Source organism: Eubalaena glacialis, chromosome 7 (genome assembly GCF_028564815.1).
Source record: "Eubalaena glacialis isolate mEubGla1 chromosome 7, mEubGla1.1.hap2.+ XY, whole genome shotgun sequence".
NCBI lineage: Eukaryota > Metazoa > Chordata > Mammalia > Artiodactyla > Balaenidae > Eubalaena > Eubalaena glacialis.
This window is the reverse complement of record NC_083722.1, coordinates 64,625,029-64,647,677: the sequence shown is the minus strand read 5'-3', so window position 1 is coordinate 64,647,677 and position 22,649 is coordinate 64,625,029. Positions and strand designations below refer to the sequence as shown.

Genomic DNA, 22,649 nt, shown 5'->3' with positions numbered 1-22,649 from the left:
GCCGCCGGCGATAATGACAGGGTCCGCGGCCTGTGGGTGGCGGCGGCGGAGGAAGCCAGAGGGATCCGGCTATTTCTAGCCGGGACGCGCCCACAGGTTGGGGCCAGGGATGGCCCGCCCGGCTTCCCGGCCCCCACCTCTGCCCTCCTCCCCAACCCCCAGGAGGGGCGGGGAGAGGCGCTGGTTGGAGGGCCCAGGGGGCGGGGACGCGGGCGGGCGGAGGGCGGAGCGGAGTCCCGGGCGCACCTCCGGTGTCCGCCCTCCGCAGTCCATTCGGGTCACTCCCCTGCACTCCTCTCGGACCCGAGGCCGCCCGCGCTGTCGCTGCGGACGAGTGTCCCGCGGCGCCACCCTCCCGCCGCGCCGTCCGTCGGGCATGGACTCGGGCCGGGACTTCCTGACCCTGCACGGTGAGTACTCGGCCGGCTCGCGGGGGGACCCCGCCTGGGCCGACCTAGAGGAAAGCCGTTCCCGGCCCAGGGCGGGGGACCCCCAGCTCCTTCGGCCGCCCTCCGCCCCGCCCCGGGCCCGCCCCTCGTCCCTTTTGTCGCACGGAGGAAATCTCCACCCGGGACTGCCGGGCGCAACCCTGGGCGTTTCCAGGCTTGTTCCCCAGACCCGGCCGGTGGGGAGAAGAGGGGTGCGAGTCTGAAGACTTCCCTAAAGACGACCCCCGGCCCTGCCGCCTCGGGGACTCCCCCTCTCCCTATCCTAGTCACGGAAGGGTGGGCTCCAGGGTCCGGCGCGCTCGGAGGGACTGAGGAGGAAAGGAGCCAGCATCCAAGAATAACTGAGTTATTTTCGCCCCGTCCGGGCCGCCCAGAGAGGCTCCCCAAAGCCCAGGCGTGCCTGGACCGCGTCAGGGAGCGTACGTGTGGCGGGGTGGGAAGGCTGGGGCGAGGAGGTGTGCGAGGTGAGGTCGGGCCGCGCCGCAGTAACTGCCCAGCGCAGAAATCCTAGTCAGCGACGCCCGGTCTGGGAGGAGCAGCCCGATCGCCCCCATCTGCGCACCCTCTTGGCCGGACAGGCCTGAGTCTCAGCTCTAACTGCCTGCTGCTCCCCCCTTTGTCCATCCGAGCTCTGTCTTCTCCGACCGACCGGGAAACAGTCCGGGCCAGCTCCTTGCCCTATCGCTGTCTCTCCAGGAGAGAGAGCAGCCGCGGGCTCCGGACTGCAGGGACTGGAGGTCTCCTAGCTGCACGGGGCCCCCAACCTGGACCTGGAATCTCTTTGCTCCAGCCTGGGGACTCACCCACTTTTAGCGGGCTTTGCCCTCCTGCCCCCCAGGTCATCTGCCAGCTCAGCAAACCCTGCCTCTCTTGCACCAATCACTGCTTAACCCGATCTCCCTCTGTTTTCTAGTACCTCTGGAGTCCGAGACTTTAGTGCCCACCACCTATCCACCTAAACCATGCATGGAGATAATAGAAGGGAAAGAGAAAGGCAGAGCCTTCCAGCTGTCCACTAGAGACCCTCTGGAATTCAGGGACACTCGGAGACGTTCCTTTCAGCCAGTGCCCAGTCTGTCTCATTTTCCTGGTTGGCCCAGACCTGGTCCCCATGGCCCAGAGAGACCTTGCTCAGTGCCCAGAGCTGTTACCCTCACACCAGTAGCCTCAAGGCAAACTCTTTCAGCTGGGTCATGGGATCCCTGCCCTTTCCAGGGCTCCCTCTTCTCCTCTCAGGACAGAGGTGTCTTAGTGCTCCCTGCCACACTGGCAGGAAGGGAGGCTGGGCAGCTCAGAGGATCACAGTAGAGACCTCTGCTTTCTCTCTCATCATCCCTTAGCTAGTGCTGTGTACCCTGCAGACTGCCACCTCTTCCGTGCCAGCTTCACACTCAGACCTCCTACAAGCCCTCTGATCACCTCTGGCTACAGCTGTAGCCTCAGCTCATGTTAGAATGGGCTCCATCCTCAGGCATCTGTGCCTTTGTCCAGTCTCTGTCCGTGGGCAGCCCTGGTATCTTCCCTGGAGAGGAAGCCACGCGGAGGCTCAGTCAGCGCCTCCCAGTTTTGTGGCATGGGCTTGGCAGCCCTGGCCCATCGTGTTTTGAGACCTGCCTCCCAAGTGCCTGACAGTCCAGCTCTTCCGGCGGAGCTGGCAAGAACAGTGCGATCCCAAGCTTCAGGCTCCCTGAAGGCCCTGCTGCTTCTTGCTCATCACCCAAAGTTACGTCCCTTAACTGCCTTTTGTTCCCCCTGCAAACCACATCGGCAAGCAAGAATCTGTCAAGGAAAATTGGTGGTGGAAGGATGTAGTCACTGTGCCCTGTGCTGTTCCAGGTTGTCTACATTTCCACTGGAGAGTCTGCACCTCTTTCATATTTTGGGTCCTCTAGCATTGGACACACTTTCTGGCTTGGGCATTTGGGGGTCTGCTGCAGAAAGGCTCCCTCCATTGGCCTGGGGGGGTATGGGGACCACCTAGATAAGAGATGTCCCTTCTGTCCTCGCCCCGGATGCATGCAGAGGCACTGTAGTATACAGACATGGATTATGGAAGTAGACTACCTGGGTTCAAGTCTTAGCTTTTTCATCTTAGACAAATCCCTTGACTTCTTGCTGCCTCAGTTCCTCATCTGTAAAATGGGGGATAAGAACACTACCTCCCTTGTGGATTGCAGTAAGGATTGAATGAGCTAACACGTACAAGGCAATAATGAGAACAGTGCCTAGTACCAGCAGGTACTATGTTCCTACAGGAGGCCCACCCCCCCAAGTGACCATGTCATGTGAGTACTTTGTGAGATGAGGGGGAATAAGGTAGTCCCTAGCCAGGAAAAATGTGACCAGAACTGGGTTTAAGAATCAAAGGGCTCCTGGGGAATTCCCTGTCGGTCCTGTGGTTAAGACTCCATGCTTCCACTGCCAGGGGCCGGGGTTTGAGTCCTAGTCGGGGAACTCAGATCCTGCAAGCCATGCAGTGAGGCCAAAATAAAAAGAAGAATCAGGGGCTCCTTCTGGTGCTTCTGAAGCCCTCAGACTGACACTCTAGTCCCCTGGCCTCCTTCCCTACCCTACTTCCTTTGCTTGCTCCATTCTAGCCAGGCCTGCACTGGCTTCTCCAGCAGGTCCCCAGATGTACCCAAAAAGACCTAACTTCCCAAAGCTCTCCCCTCACTGAACACATCCACCTACACTAACTATTCAAACACTGAATCCCTCCCGCCCCACTGTAAAACGTGGCATTTGTAAAAGTGCAAGGTAAGGTGTAGGAGGGGCCTCATCTTGGTCCCAGGAGACCTGGGCTGCAGTCCTAGACCTGGGTTCCAGTCCTAGCTTTGCCTCTACTTACATTGTGACCCTGAGCAAGTCCCTTTGCCTGTCTGGGCCTGTTTTCTCATCCACGGGAAAGCAATACCTACTGATAGGGGATGTTGTGAGGATAAAGCACTAGTGGGCAAAGGAATTCTAGGTTGGCAAAGAAGCCAGTACCCCCAAGAGATAACGGTTCTAGATCCATCATAGCAATTTGGGGTGGCCAGCCCCCTACCCTCCTCAATTATGTTTCAAAGCTGTCTGTCCCTGGGATTCCATGCCCACACAACACAGACACACACTGATCCACACTGATCTTAACATTTTGTGCCCTGGACCACTTTGGCAGTTAGGTGAAGCCTGTGGACCCCTTCTCAGGATCATGTTTTTAAATGCATAAAATACATAAGAATTCAAAGGAAGCAAATTGTATTGAGATGTGATTCTATCCATAGGTCCTCGGGGAGTCCTTGGCCCTCTGATTAAACCATTAAACCATCACGCGGTTTCTCTAAAACAGAGGTTCCCCTTACAGTCAGCTCCCTCAGCTCCAAATGAAGAACAATATTTCTGTGCCCATATTCCAGCTCATCTACATTAACACACATTCTCATGATTTATTTTTCTCCGAGGGGTGACCTTAGGCAAGTCACTCTGCACTTCAGTTTATTGTTATTATTGCTGTGCTTGTCTGTGCTAATAACTGGCTTTGCCAGTGACTCACTGTCAATGCTGGTGACTGGAGCTGCGGTGAGGCGAGTGAAGGGACTATTCAGAGGCAGAGAGTAAAAGAGAGGAGTGAGTCAGGCCTCTGGGTGGTGTCCTGACCTTGGCACACAGTAGGGGCTCAATAAATAATTGCTGGGTGAATGAAAAGCAAGACGTAACTTACATGAAAGGGCCCACTGTTCCGAGCACACTGGCAGCACAGTTTCGTATGGAGTTGGGAGTCCTCCTCACCTATGTATCAAAGCAAGTCTGTGTTAATGGACTCATTTTTAAGACCAGCATTTTTTCAAGAATTCCATTCGCATTTGGAACCTTGGAGATTATCCCACTCAGGTAGCGAAACTCTCGGAGAAGGAAACAGGCCTGTCTGAGGTTTACATGTGAGGCAACAGCCCGCTGAGTCACAATGGATTCGTTGAGTAACTGAGGTAAAATATTTGGCGGGTTCCGCTGTCCGGCCCGGGCTCCATCCCCGGCTCCTTCTGATCCCGCCCCACCCGGTTGTCCGCTAGACTCTGCAGCCCAGGCTGCCGCCCGGCCGGGCTTCCCTCCCGGCTCAATCTTGCCCAGCCCTCCAGTCCTCCGCCAAGCCTCCAGCTGAGTGTTTAGAATTCGCGGCTCAGGCTCCGCCCCCGGGTAGGACTGCCTCCAAAGTCGAGGTTCCGCCCTCCCTGCCCGAAAACAAAAGGCCTTTGCAGTGAGGGACCCTCCCCCGGTTTGTCCCCTGGGCCCTGGCTCCGCCCCCGGCCGTCTTCCTGGGTACCTCTGCCCCACGTCGCCTCCCAGACTCGGCTCCTCCCGCTCCCCACCTCTTTGGCTCTGGCTCTGCCCCAATCCGCTTTCTGGGCTCTGACTTTCACCACTGATCTGCTTCCCGGGTTATGGATTTGTCCCACTTCTTCACCTCCCAGACCCCGCTCCTCCTCCTCCTCTCCCCGCCTTGATTCCGCTCTCGCCGCACCTCCTGGGGGCATCGGTCCTGCCCCTCTGGAACTGTCCCCGCTTCCTAGGGTATGGCCCCGCCCCTTCAGCACAGATTTCTGTATCGCCCCGCCTCTAGAGCCATGGCCCCACCCTTCACGGCCCCGCCCCCACGGGTTCTAGCCCCGCCCATCCACTCCAGGTCTCCGCCCCTGCTCCCCTCTAAGGAGGCCCTTCCGCTCCTAGGGCCAGGGCTGCCTTCTGGACGCCACACTGTCCCGGGCCAGGCTCAGCGGGCAGCAGGGGCACTTCGGAACGTCATGCAGTGCCTGGGGGTCAGGCACCGAAGCCGGAGCCAGAGCCGCTCCAGAGAGCTCTACCTACAGGAGCAGAGCCTCGAGGTGGCAGCTCTCAATGAGCAGAGGCTGGGTAAGGGATGGAAGGCGCTGCCCCCCACCCCCGAGATCTGCAGAGGCTGGGAAGGCAGCTGGGACAGGACGCAGACTGTATGTTCCTGATCTCGGGGACTGGACCTGTTTAGTTCTGTGAGTGTGTGACCCACCGTGGGGCTGTGTTTGCGGGGATGGCATGTGGAGTGAGTACTGCGGGGGGGACTGGTTACCCTGCGCCTTGCCACCCCCAAACCATCCTGTTTACAAACCTAGTGGTGATTCTGTCACTTGTATGGTAGTGGGGGCCACTGTGCAGCAATGATGATATGCAATGCTGTGTAACCAAGTGGCACCAGTGTGACAGTGTGCGATCCAGGGTGACGCTGTGTACCATGTGTGACTGTGGGTGACCCAGGTGACTGAGTGATTCTGTCATCTTTATTATGGTGTGTGTGTTCTGTGGGTTTTCTGCTGTTACTCTCTGTGGCAGCATGCCCCTGAGTGGTGGCTGTATAAGGTAATGTTTCCTAGCATTGGCCCTGTGGGCAAGCTTCTGAGTCCCGACTCTACCGTGTAACTTCCTTGAGCCTCAGTTTCATCATCTGTAAAATGGGAACAATGATAGTGCCTTCCTCACAGGGTTGTTGGAGGGATTAAATACATGTGCTAAGAACAGGATCTTATTCAAACATGAACTATTATTATTATTATGGTGACTGCTATTATTATGACAACGATGATGTTCTGGCACTGTATGTTGTGTGGCTGTGTGTGACTCCATGTAACAATATGTGTCACCGTGTGTGGCCCATTGTCTCTTCCCGGTTGTGTATGGCAGTGTGTGATGAGTACGGTGGTGTGGTGTGTGTGACTGTGTATGTGTGTGGCTATATCTGTGTAGCTGTGTATCGCTGTGAGTCCCAGACTCAGTTTGTTTCCATTAGGCCTCACCCTAGGTACATGGGCAGGGCTCCTGGCACTGCCCCCACCCCCAGCCTCCTATTAGCACTGCAGCCTTTCTGCACTCCCCATATGTGCCACTAGCCTGGGCAAGTTGGTGAGGCTGCAAGGTCAACCCAGGGGCCCCTGAGCTCAGAGGCCCCTCAGCACCACCCTCCCACAGGAGGAGAAGGTGCTACAGCTGAGTGAGTGGGGCTGGGCGAAGGGGTGCCCATAGACCTTCTGGGTGCTAAGGGAGCAAGGGTAGGGGGGCGGGCAGCCCAGAGGCCTCAGAAACAAAAGGGCCTCAAATGAGGCTCAGAGATGGAGGTATCTGCTTAGGTTGCCCAGCGGCCTGGAGGGCCACTAATATCAAGACCCACCTTGGGACAGAGGTCTGTGTTCCGGAAGCCATGTCGGCAGCCAGGGGACTTATCTCTGCCTGACCGAAGACAGGGCCGCAGTCTGGCTCCAGGACAGGATGAACGTGTCATCTGCTCACAGCCTTTTCCAGAACCGGAGGGTGGGGCTCACCTTCCGCCCCTGTGGCCCCCCCCTCCACCGCTCCCATCTGTGCCGTGCGCAGTGGCTTGTCCTGATGCCCTAGCCTGGGGGCAGGGAGGAGCGGTGCCGCCAGAGGGTAAGGAGATGACCCCCCCAGTTGACCTCAGCCTCGGAAAGGACAGTGGAATCCCCCGGCTGAGCTGAGGCTGAGGCGGCTCTCTTCTCCGGCTGCTGGGAACTACCTTTCCCAGCCTCTCGTCTTGAGCTCCACAGACACAGCCACCAGCTGAGGACATCCTGCAGGAGCCCCCTCCTCCCTCACTGGGCCTCCCCTGGGGCTGGAGGGAAACTGCTGACACTAAGGCAGGGGGTGGAGAGAGTTGGGACAAAGGTGGGGGAAGGTCACATCAGACTGTCACCTCTGAGGAGGCCTTGAGACACCTCCTCCAGCACTCTTCTCACCCAGTGCTGTTGGGGGAACAGAGGCACAGAGAGGGAAGGAGGTTTCCTAAAGCCATGGGTGTGGGGGGCTGTTAGCACGTGGCTGTGTCTCCACTGGAAGCAGGAGACTGGGGAGGGATGGGGGGTGGGTGGCTGAGGCCCGGGGAAGTGGTCCAGAAGATTCTGTAGGTCCTGTGTGTGTGGGGAGCAGGCTGGCTGGGGCATAGGGAGTGGGGTCATGGATAAACTGGGAGAGCCCATCAGGGGCTGGGGATCTGGGTTCAGAAAAGAAAAGCCTATAGGCCTAGGCACAGGCCCCTCAGACCGGACCCGCACGGACCCTGATGCCACCACTCCGCTGGAGCAGGAGGATAAAGATTGCTGAAAAGCCACAGAGTTTTTGTTTTGGGGCCAGAAGTGAGGTGAGGTAGTCTATTGGCTCTGAATAGAGCTGGCTGCTGGACTCCATGTGGCCAGGGTGATAGGCTAGGGTGGTCTTTTGGTCCCAGCTTCCTTCAGGTCACTCTGACCCCTAGGAGAAGACCAGTAAGTCTTTCAGAGCCAGGCCATTTCCTAGGGGTCTGGTCACCCAGGAACCAGGTGTTCTTGAATTAGCTGTCCTCTCTTTGTCCATTCAGCTGTGGGTGGCAGGTCATAGTGTATAAAGTGTGGCCTTGAGTGGGTGGGTGTCCAAAGGTTTGCGTGGCCTCAGCTGGCATCAGAGATGCCTTCCTGGAGAAGGCAGGGCTCCAGAATCAGGTTGGAACAAGGGTGACGGAGGGAGAAGTGAACAGAGAGCTGAGGATGAGGCTGGTGAAAAATGGGCTGAGAGGGTCCAGTGGTGGGCATGGCCAGCATGGGGTCTGGGGCAGCAGGGACCCTAAAGGAGGTAGCATCTTACCAGCTCTGCCCCCTAGGCTTACAGGATGACAAGGACCTACAGGCACTGCTGAAGGGCAGCCAACTCTTGAAGGTGAAGTCCAACTCATGGCGGAGAGAACGCTTCTACAAGCTGCAGGAGGACTGCAAGACCATCTGGCAGGAGTCCCGCAAGGTGATGCGGACCCCAGAGTCCCAGCTGTGTGAGTGCCCTGGGCTGCAGGGGGAGGGGCAGGGTGCTGCACCTGCGCTTGGATGGGGAAACTGACACTGGTCAGGGTGGGGTGGGGCTGGAGGTCAGTCGTGGACCAGGACCAAAGGTAGGGAAACTGAGGCCTGGCCTGGTGGGGCAGAGGTCGGTCATGCAAACAGGACCAGATATGGGGAAACAGGCTGGCCAGGGTTGGGAAGAGGAGCCAGTTAAATCACTGATAGGGAAACTGAGGCCTAGCCTGGGCTAGAGAGGGCAGTCATGGACCAAGGACCACAGATAGAGATGCTCAAGCCTTTTGGGGATGGGACTCCATAGCCATGACCACAGATGGGGAAAGCCAGGCTCCCAAGTAGGGAGGGAGCTGGACAGTGTTGCCTGAATTCCCAGGTATCCACCCAGACATTTGTGGGAAGGAGGGAAGGAGGGAGGACTAGGGCCCAGGTGTGGTGAGGCCCAAAGTCCAGAGGCAGATAAAGCCCTTCCAGGTATCAGTGGCCAGGATGTGAGGTGGGGCTGCAGGAGGCAGCTCCTCCCTGGGCTGGGGCCAGAACAGGGAGCCTGGGGTGGAGCAGGGCTGGGACTTGCACAGAGAGGCCTTGGCTGGGCAGCTCCCTCGGGGTTGTGGGCCTGAGGGCTTTCTGGAAGCTTTAGAAAAGGTCCAAGAAGCCAAAGCTCAGGCCTGCAGATGGAGAGTGCCTCCTGCAAGGTCTTAGGAAGAAAGTTCTGCCAACTGCTGCTGCCCTTTTACACAGAATGCCCTAAAAATTTTGTAAAATGAGAGGTTCCCTCTGCACCTTTACTTGGTGGGAGAATTTCAGACCAAAGCTATCCAGAAGAACTTTCTATGATAATGGGAATGTCCTATATCTGTGCTGTCCAGTATGTCAGCTACTAGCCACCTGTGGCCATTGAGCACTTGAACTGTGGCTAGTGTGACTGAGGAACTGAATTCTCTTTTTTTTTTTTTTTTTTTGGCTGCCACTGCACGGCATGTGGGATCTTAGTTCCCCAACCAGGGAGAGAGCCTGAGCCCCATGCTTTGGAAGTGTGGAGTCTTAACCACTGGACCGCCAGGGAAGTCCCGCAAATTCTTAATTTTACTGAAATTTAACTAATTTATATCTAAATAACCACGTGTGGCCGGTGGTACAGAAGGATCACTGCAGCTGGATTTCTCACACAGTCCAAGTCCCTGGAAATCCCTCACACATTCACCTGCCCTCGGCTGTGGAGATGGGGCAGGCAGGGTCAGCCCACTGGCAGGTCTCTGGGGAGTGAGACCAGACACAGGTGACAGGGCCCAGGTGGGAAGGGGGCAGGAGAAAAGGGAGGGGTAGCCCACTGAGGGTGTCTCAGGAAGGGTCTGCCAGGCCCCAGGACACTGGACAGAAACCTGAGAAGGTGCGGCCTGTGGCAGGCCAGAGGGGAGGCAGGACAGGAGCAGGGTCGGATGCGGAGAGCCCGGCTGGGTCCTGGGGGCAGTGGGCCATGGGAGGTCTGAGCAGGGCAGGGCAGGGTGGGAGGGGATGGAGCCTGAAGCGCTCTCAGGAAACTACCCTGCGTGCCTGTTGGCCACATAACACAGGAGTGACCTGGCCCTTGCCTCTGTCTGTGGCTCCAGCCAGGTTCCTTCACAGGCCTCTGCCCTGATATGGGGTTTCCTGTTAGACGCTGGCGGTTGGCGGCACCGTGGGAACGGGGCATCATACTCTCTGAGCCCTGGGGACTCCTGGGAGCCCACCCCCCAGCCAGTACACGTGCATGGTTCCCAGTGTGAGCCAAGCACTTGGCGGGGGCGGACAGGGGGCAGACTGAGGAGTGGGAGATGTGGGCCTTTCTCGACCTGGGCTGATGAGCTGGGAGCCTCATACCGGGACAGCTGGGAGCACAAGGGCAGGAGGAACCTCCCGGGCAGGAGACCCAGTGTGAGCAAAGGTGCAGGGGCAAGAACGAGGAAGGGCCGTGAGTGAGGGGCCTGCACCCTGACAGGAGGGGCCACAGGGGTGACAGGTTGGAGGTTGGGCACCAGGTGCGCTCAGGTGAGGAGCGTGGCCGGAAGAGGCCTTTTTCCATGTCAGAGACCCAGAGACAGGTCTGGGCTGAGCATGCCCGTCGGGCTGCTTCCCTCCTCTGAGTGAGCAGTGAGACTGCCCTCCACTGTGCTCCACCCCCGGGGAAACTGAGGCCAGGAGATGGGGGTGGGGAGCAGTCCCCAGTTCTCTTTGCCTCTGCTTCCTGATCCGTAAGTTGCCCCCATCCCGACCCCACTAGCCTCCCTCAGCTCTGGTTCCCATAGGCAGACAAGGATTACCATCAGCAGGGAAGGCGTCTGGATTCTGTCTCCGGTGCCGGTGTGGGAGCTGGCCTCCGCTGCCCAGGCTTCCTGTTTCCACTCCCAGCCTGGGGCAGCTGCAGCTGGTGTGGGACCTAGAGGGGCACGGGAGGCTGTGAGCGGAGGGATTCAGCAGGGATATCCCCTGCATCCCACATGGCCCAGGGCTCGCGTGTCTCAGAGCCTGCTTCCCGGACAGGCACATGCCACACATCTGGGGCCTGCAGGTGGCCAGGAGGCCACCACCGGGAAGGACAGGCAGGCTTTCAGCCAGACCTGGTCTAGACCCGGGAAAGATGGATGTGGATGGCTCAGGATGGGGATGGGGATGGGGATGGGGCAGGGGCAGAGCCTGGCTCCTGATGCGGGGATGCCCAGCATGAGCCCCTCCCAGCCAGGCCAGGGAGGGCATCTTGGGGTTCAAGGCAGGTGAGCAGGGCCTTGCTGCTCCCTGAAGCTTGGAAGGTTGGGCTGTGACAGGACAGCCCCCGCCCCTGGTTCCCAAGGGCAGAATGATGTCATCTCAGACCCCCAGGGGCACCCTCCAGTCTACCTTTTGGGATCCTGGAGCACCATTCCTGCCAAGGGGCTCCCTGAGATCAGGACACACAGATACATGCAGGGCAAGGCCCTGGCTGCTCCCCTGACACAAGCACTTCTCCCTCTGTCAGGAGAGGGGCCTGGAGGCTCTCATGGCTGTCTTGAGGGAGGCGAAGGGCCCAAAGTCAAGCACGACAGGAGAGTGTGTGGCCTCCTCTCCGTCACAGGCCCCAAGCTCCAGAATGGTCTCTCCCTATCTCTGTCTGAGAGCCCTGCCCTGCCCCACTCCTCTCCCAGGGGCCCCGCTTCTTCCCAGCACAGAAACAGGAGGCCTAGGACCCTAAGTGCCCTTCCCACCCTAAAGTCAATCTCTCTCTGCCTGGGCGTTTCCACTCTGCACGCTATAGCTGTGTCCCGTTCCTTCTCCACCTCAGTCTCTTTTTGTCCCCCGCTCTGCCCATCCTCCTGCCCCTCATGGCTCTCTCTGCCTACCTCCACCCCCTTCTTGCAGTCTCCATCGAGGACATTCAGGAGGTGCGGATGGGGCACCGCTCAGAGGGCCTGGAGAAGTTTGCCCGGGACGTGCCTGAGGACCGCTGCTTCTCCATCGTCTTCAAGGACCAGCGCAACACTCTAGACCTCATCGCCCCATCGCCCGCCGACGCCCAGCACTGGGTGCAGGGCCTGCGCAAGATCGTCCATCACTCGGGCTCCATGGACCAGCAGCAGAAGCTGCGGCAGTATCCTTTTGGTGGCAGTGGGTCCGGGCCCAGCGGGTGGATACTGGCCATGGTCGTCCCCAGGACAACCTGGGTATGGAAGACACGCAGCTTGGGCCATCATACCAAAACACCATAGACTGGGTGGCTTAAACAACAGAAATTAATTTTCTCACGGTTCTGGAGGCTGGAAGTCCAAGGTCAGGGTGCCAGAAGGGTCGGGTTCTGGTGGGAGCTCTCTTCCTGGCTTGTAGATGACTGCCTTCTTTCTCACTGTCTTCACATGGCAGAGAGAGAGAGAGAGAGAGAGAGAGCGCAAGATCTCTGGTGTCTCTTCTTTTTTTCTTTTCTTTTTTTAAAAATACATTTATTTATTTATTTGTTTATTTATTTATTTTTGGCTGCGTTGGGTCTTCGTTGCTGCCCGCGGGCTTTCTCTAGTTGTGGCGAGCGGGGGCTACTCTTTGTTGCAGTCCGCGGGCTTCTCATCGCAGTGGCTTCTCTTATTGCAAAGCACGGGCTCTAGGCGCACAGGCTTCAGTAGTTGTGGCAGGCGGGCTTCAGTAGTTGTGGCACACGGGCTCAGTAGTTGTGGCTTGCGGGCTCTAGAGCGCAGGCTCAGTAGTTGTGGCGCACGGGCTTAGTTGCTCCGCGGCATGTGGGATCTTCCCGGACCAGGGCTCGAACCTGTGTCCCCTGCATTGGCAGGCAGACTCTGAACCGCTGCGCCACCAGGGAAGTCCCTCTGGTGTCTCTTCTTTTATGGGCACTAATCCCATCATGAGGCCCCCACTCATGACCTCATCTAAGTCTCTCAAGGCCCCATCTCCAAATACATCACATTGAGGGTTAGGGCTTCAACATATGAATTTGGGGGGAACACAAAGGAAGCAGGGAGGGTACCTGGAGCCCTCTTTGGTCTACTCTGACCCAAGGGCCAGACAACAATGCACCCCCTGAAGTCCCTCATCCCCCCTATGTAACCAGCATGGAGTGGGGAGGCTGAGGGGAGCTGCCTGCTTCAGTGGGAGACCTAGTCTTGGATATTTTAATGTTTCCTAGAGTTAACTGCATTTTTTTCTCTCTGGGAGTTTGGGAGGCCATGATACACTCCCACTTGCCCCCATATCCTGTGCCACTCTTTGGGGAGTCATCACATTCCCCCAGGCCTGGTGTGCAGGCCAGCCTGCGGGCTTGAAACAAATTCACTTCAAAGTCTAGGTGCACAGCAACACACTAGTCTATGGTTCAAAGTGATCAGCCTTCTGGTATGTAGGATTAGGGTGGAACCAGCACTGGCTCCTTTTTTTTTTTTTTTTTTTTTTTTATGACAGCTTTATTGAGATATAGTTCACATACCATATAATTCATCCACTTAAAGTGTGCAAGTCCATGCTTTTTAGTGTATTCAGAGTTATGCAACCATCACCCCCAAAAGACACCCCATGCCCTTTAGCAGTCCCCATTTCCCCACAACCCCCCAGCCCTAGACAACCACTAATAATCTACTTTCCGTCTCTATACATTTGTCTTTTCTAGACCTATTATATAAATGGAATCATACAGTCTCTTGTGACTGGCTTCTTTCACTTAGCATAATGTTTTTAACGTTCATCCATGTTGTAGCCTGTGTTAGTACTTCATGCCTTCTGTTTGCCTAATAATATTCCACTGTATGGCCATTCCACATTTTACTTATCCAATCAGCAGTTGATGGACATTTGGGTTTCTGCTTCCCTGAATAATGCTGCTGTGAACATTGGTGTATAAGTTTTTGTGTGGACGTATGTTCTCATTTCTCTTGAGTATATACCTAGAATTTCTGAGTCTTGTGGTGACTATATATTTAACCTTTTGAGGAACTGCCAAACTATTTTCCAAAGAGGAAATTTACATTCCCACCAGCAGTGTCTGAGAGTTCTGATTTTTCACATCTTCACTAACCCTTGCTATTATCTGCCTTTTTTGTATTATAGCCATCCTTGTGGGTTTGAAGTGGCATTTCACTGTGGTTTTGATTTGCATTTCCTTGATAGCTAACAGTGTTGAGCATCTTTACATGTGGTTATTGGCCATTTGTATATCTCTTTGGAGAAACAGCTATTCAATAGATCCTTTGCCCATTTGTTGTTGTTAAGTTCTTTTTTAATGGATCTATTTAATTTTAATTTTAAATTGTGGTAATATATACATACATGAAATTTACCATCTTAACCATTTTTAAGTGTACAGTTCAGTAGTGTTAAGTACATTCACATTGTTGTGCAACCACTTCCAGAACTCTTTTCATCTCGTAAAACTGAAACTCTGTACCCATTAAACAGTAACTCCCCATTCCACCCTCCCCCAGGCCCTGGCAACCACTGTTGTACTTTCTGTACCTATGAACTTGATTACTCTTAAGTTCCTCATATAAGTGGACTCATACAGTATTTGTCATTTTGCCACTAGCTTATTTCACTTAGCATAATGTCCTCAAGGTTCATCCATGTTGTCACATGTTAGAACTTCCATCCTTTTAAATGCTGAACAATATTCCATTGTATGTATATACCACACTTTGTTTATTCATTCACCCATTAGTGGACACTTAGGTTGCTTCCACTTTTTGTCCATCATGAGTAATGCTGCTATGAACATGGGTGTACAAGTATCTTTCTGAGACCCTGTTTTCAATTCTTTGGGGTATATACCAAGAAGTCGGATTGTTAGATCATATGGTCATTCTATTTTCAATTTTTTGAGGACCCACTATACTGTTTCCTATAGCATCTGTAACACTTTACATCCCCACCAACAGTGCACAAGGGTTCCAGTTTCTCCACGTCCTTACCAACACTTGTTACTTTCTTTTTTAAATAGGTCTCTTACTGTGGCTTTGATTTGCATTTCCCTAATGATTAATGATGTTGACCATTTTTTAATGTGCTTTTGTATATCTCCTCTGGAGAAATGTTTATTCAGATCTCTGGTCCATTTTTTAATTGAGTTGTCTTTTAATTATTGAGTTGTAAGAGGTTTTTGTTCTTTTTTTAATATTCTAAATATTTTTAAAATATTCTAATATTTTAAAAATATTCTTATCAGATATATGCTCTGCAAATAATTTCTCCCATTCTGTGGGTTCTTTTCCTTTTTTTGGTGGTATTCTCTGAAGCACAAAAGTTTTTAGTTTCAGTGAAGTCTAATTCATTTACTTTTTGTTTTTGTTGCTTGTGTTTTTTGATGTCATATCTAACCTAAAGTCACAAACATTTACTCATATATTTTCTTCTTATAGTTTTAGCTCTTGCATTTAGGTCTTTGATCCATTTTGAGTCAGTTTCTATGTATGGTGTGGTGAGGGATCCAACTTCATTTTTTTGCATGTAGACATACAGCTGTTCCAGCACCATCTGTTGAAAAGACTATTCTTTCTTCATTGAATCATCTTTACACCGTCGTCAAAAAATCAACTGACCATAAATATGAGGGTTTACTTCACGACTCTCAATTCTCCTCCATTTACCTAAATGCCTCTTCTTGCACCAGCACCACAACATTTTAGTTACCATAACTTTGTACAAAGTTTTGAAATCATGAAGTGTGAGTCTTCTGAATTTGTTCTTTTTTTTTTTCAAGATTGTCTTGACTGTTCTGGGTCCCTTGAATTTCCATATGAATTTGAGGATTGGGTTGTCAATTTCTGCAAAGTAGCCAGCATGACTGTGATAGGTATTGTGTTGAATCTGTAGATCAGTTTGGAGAGTATTTCTCATTAAACAATATCAAGGCTTCTTTCTGATCAGCAAATATGGGGTATCTTTCCATTTATTTAGATCTTTAATTTCTTTCAACAATGTTTTGTCGCTTTCAGAGTATAAGTTATGCATTAAAAGAATTTGTATTTTTATTCATTTTGATGCTACTGTATGGAATTATTTTCTTACATTCTCTGATTATTCATTGCTAATGTATATCCAACTCCTTTGGGGGACACATTTTGAACCCTGTTAGTTCCCTTTACTGTGTACTTTTCAGCATTTCAAAGACTTTTAAGTGTCTTTTTTCAAGGCTATGTCTGCCTGATTTTGAGCTTTCTTTTTTAAATTTTAATTGTTATTTATTTTATTTTTGGCCATGCCTCGAGGTATGCGGGATTTTAGTTCCCCGACCAGGGATTGAACCCGTGCTCCCTGCAGTGGAAGCGCAGAGTCTTAACCACTGGACCACCAGGGAAGTCCCTGAGCTTTCTTTTTTTTTTTTTTAAAGAAATTGCATTTAAATTTATTTATTTATTTATTTTTGGCTGTGTTGGTTCTTCATTTCTGTGCGAGGGCCTTCTCCAGTTGTGGCGAGCGGGGCCACTCTTCATCGCGGTGCGCGGGCCTCTCACTGTCGCGGCCTCTCTTTGCAGAGCACGGCTCCAGACGCGCAGGCTCAGCAGTTGTGGCGCACGGGCTTAGTTGCTCCGCGGCATGTGGGATCCTCCCGGACCAGGGCTCGAACCTGTGTCCCCTGCATCGGCAGGCAGACTCTCAACCACTGCGCCACCAGGGAAGCCCCCCTGAGCTTTCTTAAAAGCCCAATTCTGTGGCACTTTTGTGATAGTCACTCCTTTTGCACAGGCATGCACTTGGACAACCTCATGGCTTCTGCAGGCTTCTGCTGCCCAGACCTTGAGATCATAAAGCCATCCCAGCCTGCTGAAGAGCATTCGGCACTGGGACCTCATGCTTGGGTGCACCACTCTGAACTTGATTTTTTAACCTGTAATTCTACTATAATTTTTTTAATGTAAATATATACATATATTTACATAAAACATACATATATATAAATAAAGATTTTAAAATATGGGTAGGTTAGAAGGAAATTTTAAAGGCCCAGAAAACCCACCTCCTCCAGAAACTGCTATTTGGGTTCTCCCTTTAATCTTTTCTGGCTGCATTTCATTTTGCCTAATGATGCATTTGCCAAAAATAGTGGAGATTATACATTTGTATCCATTTTCTGTGTAACATGATATCATAATTATTTCCCTGTGTTAGTATAGTCTCCATAAACAGCTTTATTAATGACTGTGTACTATTCCACTGAATGGATGGACTATAAATTAGTGATCCATTCTTTTAGTGTCAAACATTTCATTTCCTTCACCACTATAAATAACATTGCAAAGAACTATGTTCATAAAACCTTTCAGTATTTAGGAGTATTTCCTTACCAATGGATTCCTAGAAGTGGAATTACTGAATCAACTGATGTAACAGGTTAAAGCTTTAGCTATCCCTCCATCACTTTCCTAAGGGTTGTACTGATTTACTTTTTGCCCACGTGATGGATTTGAGTGTCCATTTCACCTCACCCTTACCTGCACTAGGTAATATACTTTTAAGTTGCTAATTTTTAGTTTAAGAAATTGCATCTCATTTCCAAATTGTTAATAACTTTGACTACTAGTAATGTTTGCAAAAGGTCAGTTTATATCCCTTTCTCATTTAGTTATCAGGGTCATCATACTGTTTTCTTTTTAATTAATCCTTCAAAGGCTTTGCTGCAAATGCTTCCTCTAGTCTGTCAGATAGATGACTTTAGTTTTTCTTTATTTAATCTTCAGAATTTTAAAACGTTTATATGGCATGATTTATGTTGTTGTTTCTTTTGTGATTTCTTCTGAAACCTGCTATCATGTTTTCATTGTGCTCATGAGTTCCCATTGTCTTGTTCTATAGTTAGCTCTCTGTTTTCTGTGGACTGTAGTATGCAGCTCCTCCTTCTCTAGTTCTCAAGGTCAAGTCTGATGGGAGAGATAGAGGGAATGGAGAAGTGGGGGCCTAAGTGCCCCAATCATGACACCATGATCCAGGCTTTGTTTTTGCATGTGATGTCCCCACCTTCTGATCAGTGGCTTGAAATTTGCTGTTTCCTACTAAATAAGCCTCAAGTGCTTTCGTCAGATTGGGTAACAATTATATACTGAAAAGGACATACCTTGAAATGTTAACAGTAGTTACCCCTGGGTGATAGGATTATGGGGGCTTTGTTTATTTACTTTTCTGCATTTTCTAAATTGTCTGTAATGAACCCTTTTAGAGTGAGAAAAGAAATGTTTTTGAAATTTTGAAAGCGTTCAACGCCAGAAAACAGGAAAAAGACTCCTTCATTGGATGTCACATTTCCTCCAAAGAGGCCACCAGGTCTTCCCTCTGAAATGAGGATGTGCCAAAAGTCAGGCCTGTGGGGAGCTGTGTCTACAGGGGACCTCAGTCCACCTGGGCCCGGGAGTTGACCCTGAGCTTGAATCATGGCTGTGGCTGGGACCTCCGGGGTCCCAGGGCTCCTGGGTTCTTTCCTTACTTCTTGCCCAGCTGGATTCATTCCTGCTTGCGAAAAGCTGACAAAAACAAGGACAACAAGATGAACTTCAAGGAGCTGCAGAACTTCCTGAAGGAGCTCAACATCCAGGTGGATGACAGCTATGCCCGAAAGATCTTCAGGGTGAGGCAGGATGTGAGGGCTGGGTCTGCCTGGCAGTGTGTCCTTGACTGCAGCCCGAGACCTGCTCTGAACCCTGCCCACCTGGCGTCCTGGCTCTGCAGGAATGTGACCACTCTCAGACAGACTCCCTGGAGGATGAGGAGATCGAGACCTTCTACAAGATACTGACCCACAGGAAGGAGATCGACCTCACCTTCAAGGAGGCTGCAGGCTCGGGGGAGACCCTGTCGGTGGATCAGTTAATGATCTTCTTGCAGCACCAGCAGCGGGAGGAGGCGGCGGGGCCTGCACTGGCCCTCTCCCTCATCGAGCGCTACGAGCCCAGCGAGACGGGTGAGGGCCCGTGACCTGTAGTCCCAGGGCCACACAGGGTGGGGAGACCCCTGGGGAGACGGCAGCCCACGAGTAGGGAGCTGGAGGGAAGGGGGCGCCTCAGCCAGGCCCAGGGCCCCTGGTCAGTATTTCTCTGCCCCAGGAAAGCAGATGGGAGGCAGGGACCCTCTCTTGGTTCCTCCTTCAGGGGATTTGAGGACCCCTCCCCCAGGAAATGGAGAGAGAGGAGGCTGGAAAAACAGGCACTTTTCCTGCCTCCCTCTTTGTGCCCATGCTGGCCACAAAGCTTTAAGACGTCAGATGGGGGCCCAGTCCTGGAGAAGGAGGAGATGAGGCCCTGCCCTCAGGGGGGCCTCACAGCATGGGGGACAGAGGAGGAGGAGACAGGGCCCCACCCTGGGGTAGTCACGGTCTGGTCAAGAGACTCAAGCTTAGCCACTTCCAAGAGGTACCGAGGACCAGCTCAGGACGGGAGGCAGGGGGAGTAGGGGGGAGGGGGAGTGGGGGGGGAGGGGGAGTGGGGGCCCTCCCCCCCAGAGCGTTGGCGCTGGCCTAGGGCTCTGACCAGCGCCGGCCTCCCGCCTCCCAGCCAAGGCGCGGCGGCAGATGACCAAGGACGGCTTCCTCATGTACCTGCTCTCGGCCGACGGCAGCGCCTTCGACCGGGCGCACCGGCGGGTCTACCAGGACATGGGCCAGCCGCTCAGCCACTACCTGGTGTCGTCCTCTCACAACACCTACCTGCTGGAAGACCAGCTCACGGGGCCCAGCAGCACCGAAGCCTACATCCGGTGGGGCCGGGAGACCTGGGCATGATGGGGCGGGGCCGGGCAGGACCTGGTCGGGCAGGCGGGATCTGGGCGGACCCAGGACCCAGGACCGAGGGGCCTAGCCGCCATCCCACTTGCAGGGCGCTGTGCAAAGGCTGCCGCTGCCTGGAGCTCGACTGCTGGGATGGGCCCAACCAGGAACCGGTCATCTATCACGGCTACACCTTCACCTCCAAGATCCTCTTCTGCGACGTGCTCAGGGCCATCCGGGACTACGCCTTCAAGGTGGGCGCGCTTCTGGGCCTGAGGAAGGGGATGCTCGGGCCCACCCACCCCTCCTAATCCACCCTTGGGCCTCCAGGCGTCCCCCTACCCCGTCATCCTGTCCCTGGAGAACCACTGCAGCCTGGAGCAGCAGCGTGTGATGGCGCAGCACCTGCACACCCTCCTCGGCCCCATGCTGTTGGATCGGCCACTGGACAGGGTCACCACCAGCCTGCCTTCCCCTGAGGTGCCCGATGGGATGGGGTGCCCAGAGGAGAGGGCAGGGGACTGGCCGGGAGGCCAGCTGCGTCTTGACCAGCTGCCACTCCACCCTTAGCAACTGAAGGGGAAGATCTTGCTGAAGGGGAAGAAGCTTGGGGGGCTTTTCCTCCCTGGAGGGGAAGGCAGCCCTGAGGCCACTGTGGTGTCAGACGAGGATGAGGCTGCCGAGATGGAGGACGAGGCAGTGAGGAGACAAGTGCAGCGCAAGTCCACGGTTTGAGGGGGAGCGGTGGCGCGGGGAGGGGAGGGGGGCAGCCCTGGGGCCCTCCCCCATCATCACCCGCCATCACACTGTGGGGTGTTTGCCTTGCCCGGGTTCTCTGTGGCTGTCACTCAGACCCTCTGCCCCCTCTCTCTGTCTCCCTCTCTGTTCTCTCTGTATCTGGGTTTCTGGCTCTCTCAGTGCCCACCTGCCCCAACCTCTGAATCTAACTTGGGCCTCCCCATGGCCCCCAGGAGGACAAGCTCACACTAGCAAAGGAGCTCTCAGATATGGTCATTTACTGCAAGAGCGTCCACTTTCTGGGCTTCCCCAGTCCTGGCACCCGTGGGCAGGCTTTCTATGAGATGGCATCCTTCTCCGAGAACCGTGCCCTCCGACTGCTCCAAGAATCAGGTGAGCCCGGCCCTGTCCCCCCAGGGTGCTGTCCATCTGTCTGACCACCTGAGCTGGCCAGGGTCAGGACTGGCTCCCACCCCTCCGGACATCGCCCAGAGCTGGCACCCCACGCTGTTACCAGACAGAGCTGGTAGGGAGGGGCTTGGGCTCGCCGGGAGGCCTCCGCTTCTGACGAGCCCACATCCCCCTCAGGAGACAGCTTTGTCCGCCACAATGTGAGTCACCTGAGCAGGATCTACCCCGCCGGGTGGAGAACGGATTCCTCCAACTACAGCCCTGTGGAGATGTGGAATGGGGGCTGCCAGATCGGTACGGGCTGGCTGGGGCTTGGAGGAGGCCTGGGTGAGGGTTTCCGCCTGGAGGGCCAGGGGCCAGGAGCCTCTGGGGACCCAGGCAGAGCCAGGTGCAGGGATGTGTGGGCTCAGGAGCTGGTAATCTCAGTCTGGAAATATCCCCCACCAGCAAATACAGCGTCTGAAATCCCATTGTTAGCACACTTGTCCTTTGAATTCTGGCACCAGAAATGGAATGCAAGGTTGGTGTGGTGGGTCAGTTAGGGCGGCAGGAGGGCAGTAGGCATTGGAGTGATCCTGGACCCTGCTTCTGCCTCACCGTGTGACTCTGGGCCTCAGTGTACCCCAAGCAGGCTGGGCTCTGGGGCCCCTGAGGCCAGCCCACAGCCTGTGACTGCTCCGTCCTGCCTGTAGTGGCCCTGAACTTCCAGACACCTGGGCCAGAGATGGACATATACCAGGGCCGATTCCAGGACAATGGGGCCTGTGGGTACGTGCTGAAGCCTGCCTTCCTGCGAGACCCCAACTCCACCTTCAACTCCTGTGCCCTGGCTCAGGGGCCCTGGTGGGCTCGGAAGCGGCTCAATGTCAGGGTATGGCCAGCCACCGGAGGGACAGGTGCCATGGGTCTCCCTTCCCCCTCGCTACCATCCTGAACCCTTAACTGTCCCCCGCCTTTCCTCAGGTCATCTCAGGGCAGCAACTGCCAAAAGTCAACAAGAATAAGAATTCAATTGTGGACCCCAAGGTGACAGTGGAGATCCATGGTGTGGGCCAGGACGTGGCCAGCCACCAGACCGCTGTGGTCACCAATAACGGTACGTGCTGGGCCTGGGCTGGGCCCGGCTTCTGGAGCTGGTGTCCATGCTGTTGACGTGGTGCCTGCACCCCTAGGTTTCAACCCATGGTGGGACACAGAGTTTGAGTTCGAGGTGATTGTGCCTGAGCTCGCCCTCGTGCGCTTTGTGGTGGAGGACTACGACGCCGCCTCCAAGAACGACTTCATTGGCCAGAGCACCATCCCCTTGAACAGCCTCAAGCAGGGTGAGTGTTTGTGGAGGGAGGGGGCGACTCGAGGGGAGGCATCTCTTGGGAAGGGGCCGGCTGTTCCTCAAAGCATCCTCCCTAAGTGACCAGAACTCTCCCTGTGCGCTCCTCCCCGCCCATCTGCCTGCCAGGATACCGCCACATCCACCTCCTGTCCAAGAACGGAGACCAGCACCCGTCTGCCACCCTCTTTGTGAAGGTGGGCCTCCAGGACTAGGCTCGGGGAGTCTGGCGAGGGCTGCCCCGAGCGGACCAGGCCCTCTGTCCACATCTGGGGGCAGGACAGGGGCTGCTCCCAACCTCTCGCTCAGAGCTGGCAGCCCCGCACTGCCTTCAGCTCCAACCTGCTGTCTGTGTTGCTGCCTCTCGGGAGCCCAGGAGCTGGCCCAGTCCCTGGAGCTGTCCTCAATTCCGTTAGGAATGACACTGCAGCCCGCTCCATCCTCCAGCCGGGCCCTAGGTTGAGGGTTTTTATAAAAATCATAAGACTAAGTACTGTGGTCTCTTTACCTGGACACCGGAAAAATCCCTGTAAAGCATGCGTGCGTGTGTGCATGCCCCAGAGCACTGGAGCCCCAGCACCTCACTCTCCACTTCTCCACCCTCACACTGGAGCAAGGGGGGACATCTATCCCCTGGGCAGGAGGGACCAGCAAGAAACAAAACCCTGCATGGCGGAGGGTATGGAGGG

The 22,649-nt window shown here is 54.4% G+C and overlaps 1 protein-coding gene across 5 annotated transcripts; it reads left to right on the top strand.

Annotated features, from left to right (window-relative positions):
* Window positions 1-241: 241 nt before the first annotated feature.
* Window positions 242-22,450, top strand: PLCD1 (phospholipase C delta 1). Of its 5 annotated transcripts, XM_061196507.1 has the most exons (16): window positions 242-410; window positions 5,157-5,339; window positions 8,104-8,268; window positions 11,663-11,891; window positions 18,221-18,350; window positions 18,452-18,683; window positions 19,273-19,474; window positions 19,594-19,738; window positions 19,815-19,964; window positions 20,055-20,213; window positions 20,456-20,615; window positions 20,811-20,927; window positions 21,326-21,504; window positions 21,597-21,729; window positions 21,806-21,955; window positions 22,090-22,450. In XM_061196507.1, the coding sequence occupies exons 1-16, from the start codon at window positions 377-379 to the stop codon at window positions 22,173-22,175; spliced, it is 2,454 nt and encodes an 817-aa protein (XP_061052490.1). In that variant the 5' UTR covers window positions 242-376; the 3' UTR covers window positions 22,176-22,450. The 5 variants fall into 5 exon arrangements, with proteins under 5 accessions (XP_061052490.1, XP_061052491.1, XP_061052487.1 ...); XM_061196508.1 differs by lacking the exon at window positions 5,157-5,339; XM_061196504.1 differs by lacking the exon at window positions 5,157-5,339 and having other exon boundaries at window positions 325-410; window positions 8,104-8,240.
* Window positions 22,451-22,649: the final 199 nt, after the last annotated feature.

Coding starts and splice junctions, on each gene's coding strand:
- PLCD1 (XM_061196507.1), top strand. CDS start 377: ATGGACTCGGGCCGGGACTTCCTGACCCTGCACG. Junction 20,616..20,810: donor CCGACTGCTCCAAGAATCAG/GTGAGCCCGGCC, acceptor CATCCCCCTCAG/GAGACAGCTTTGTCCGCCAC. Junction 21,956..22,089: donor CTTGAACAGCCTCAAGCAGG/GTGAGTGTTTGT, acceptor TCTGCCTGCCAG/GATACCGCCACATCCACCTC.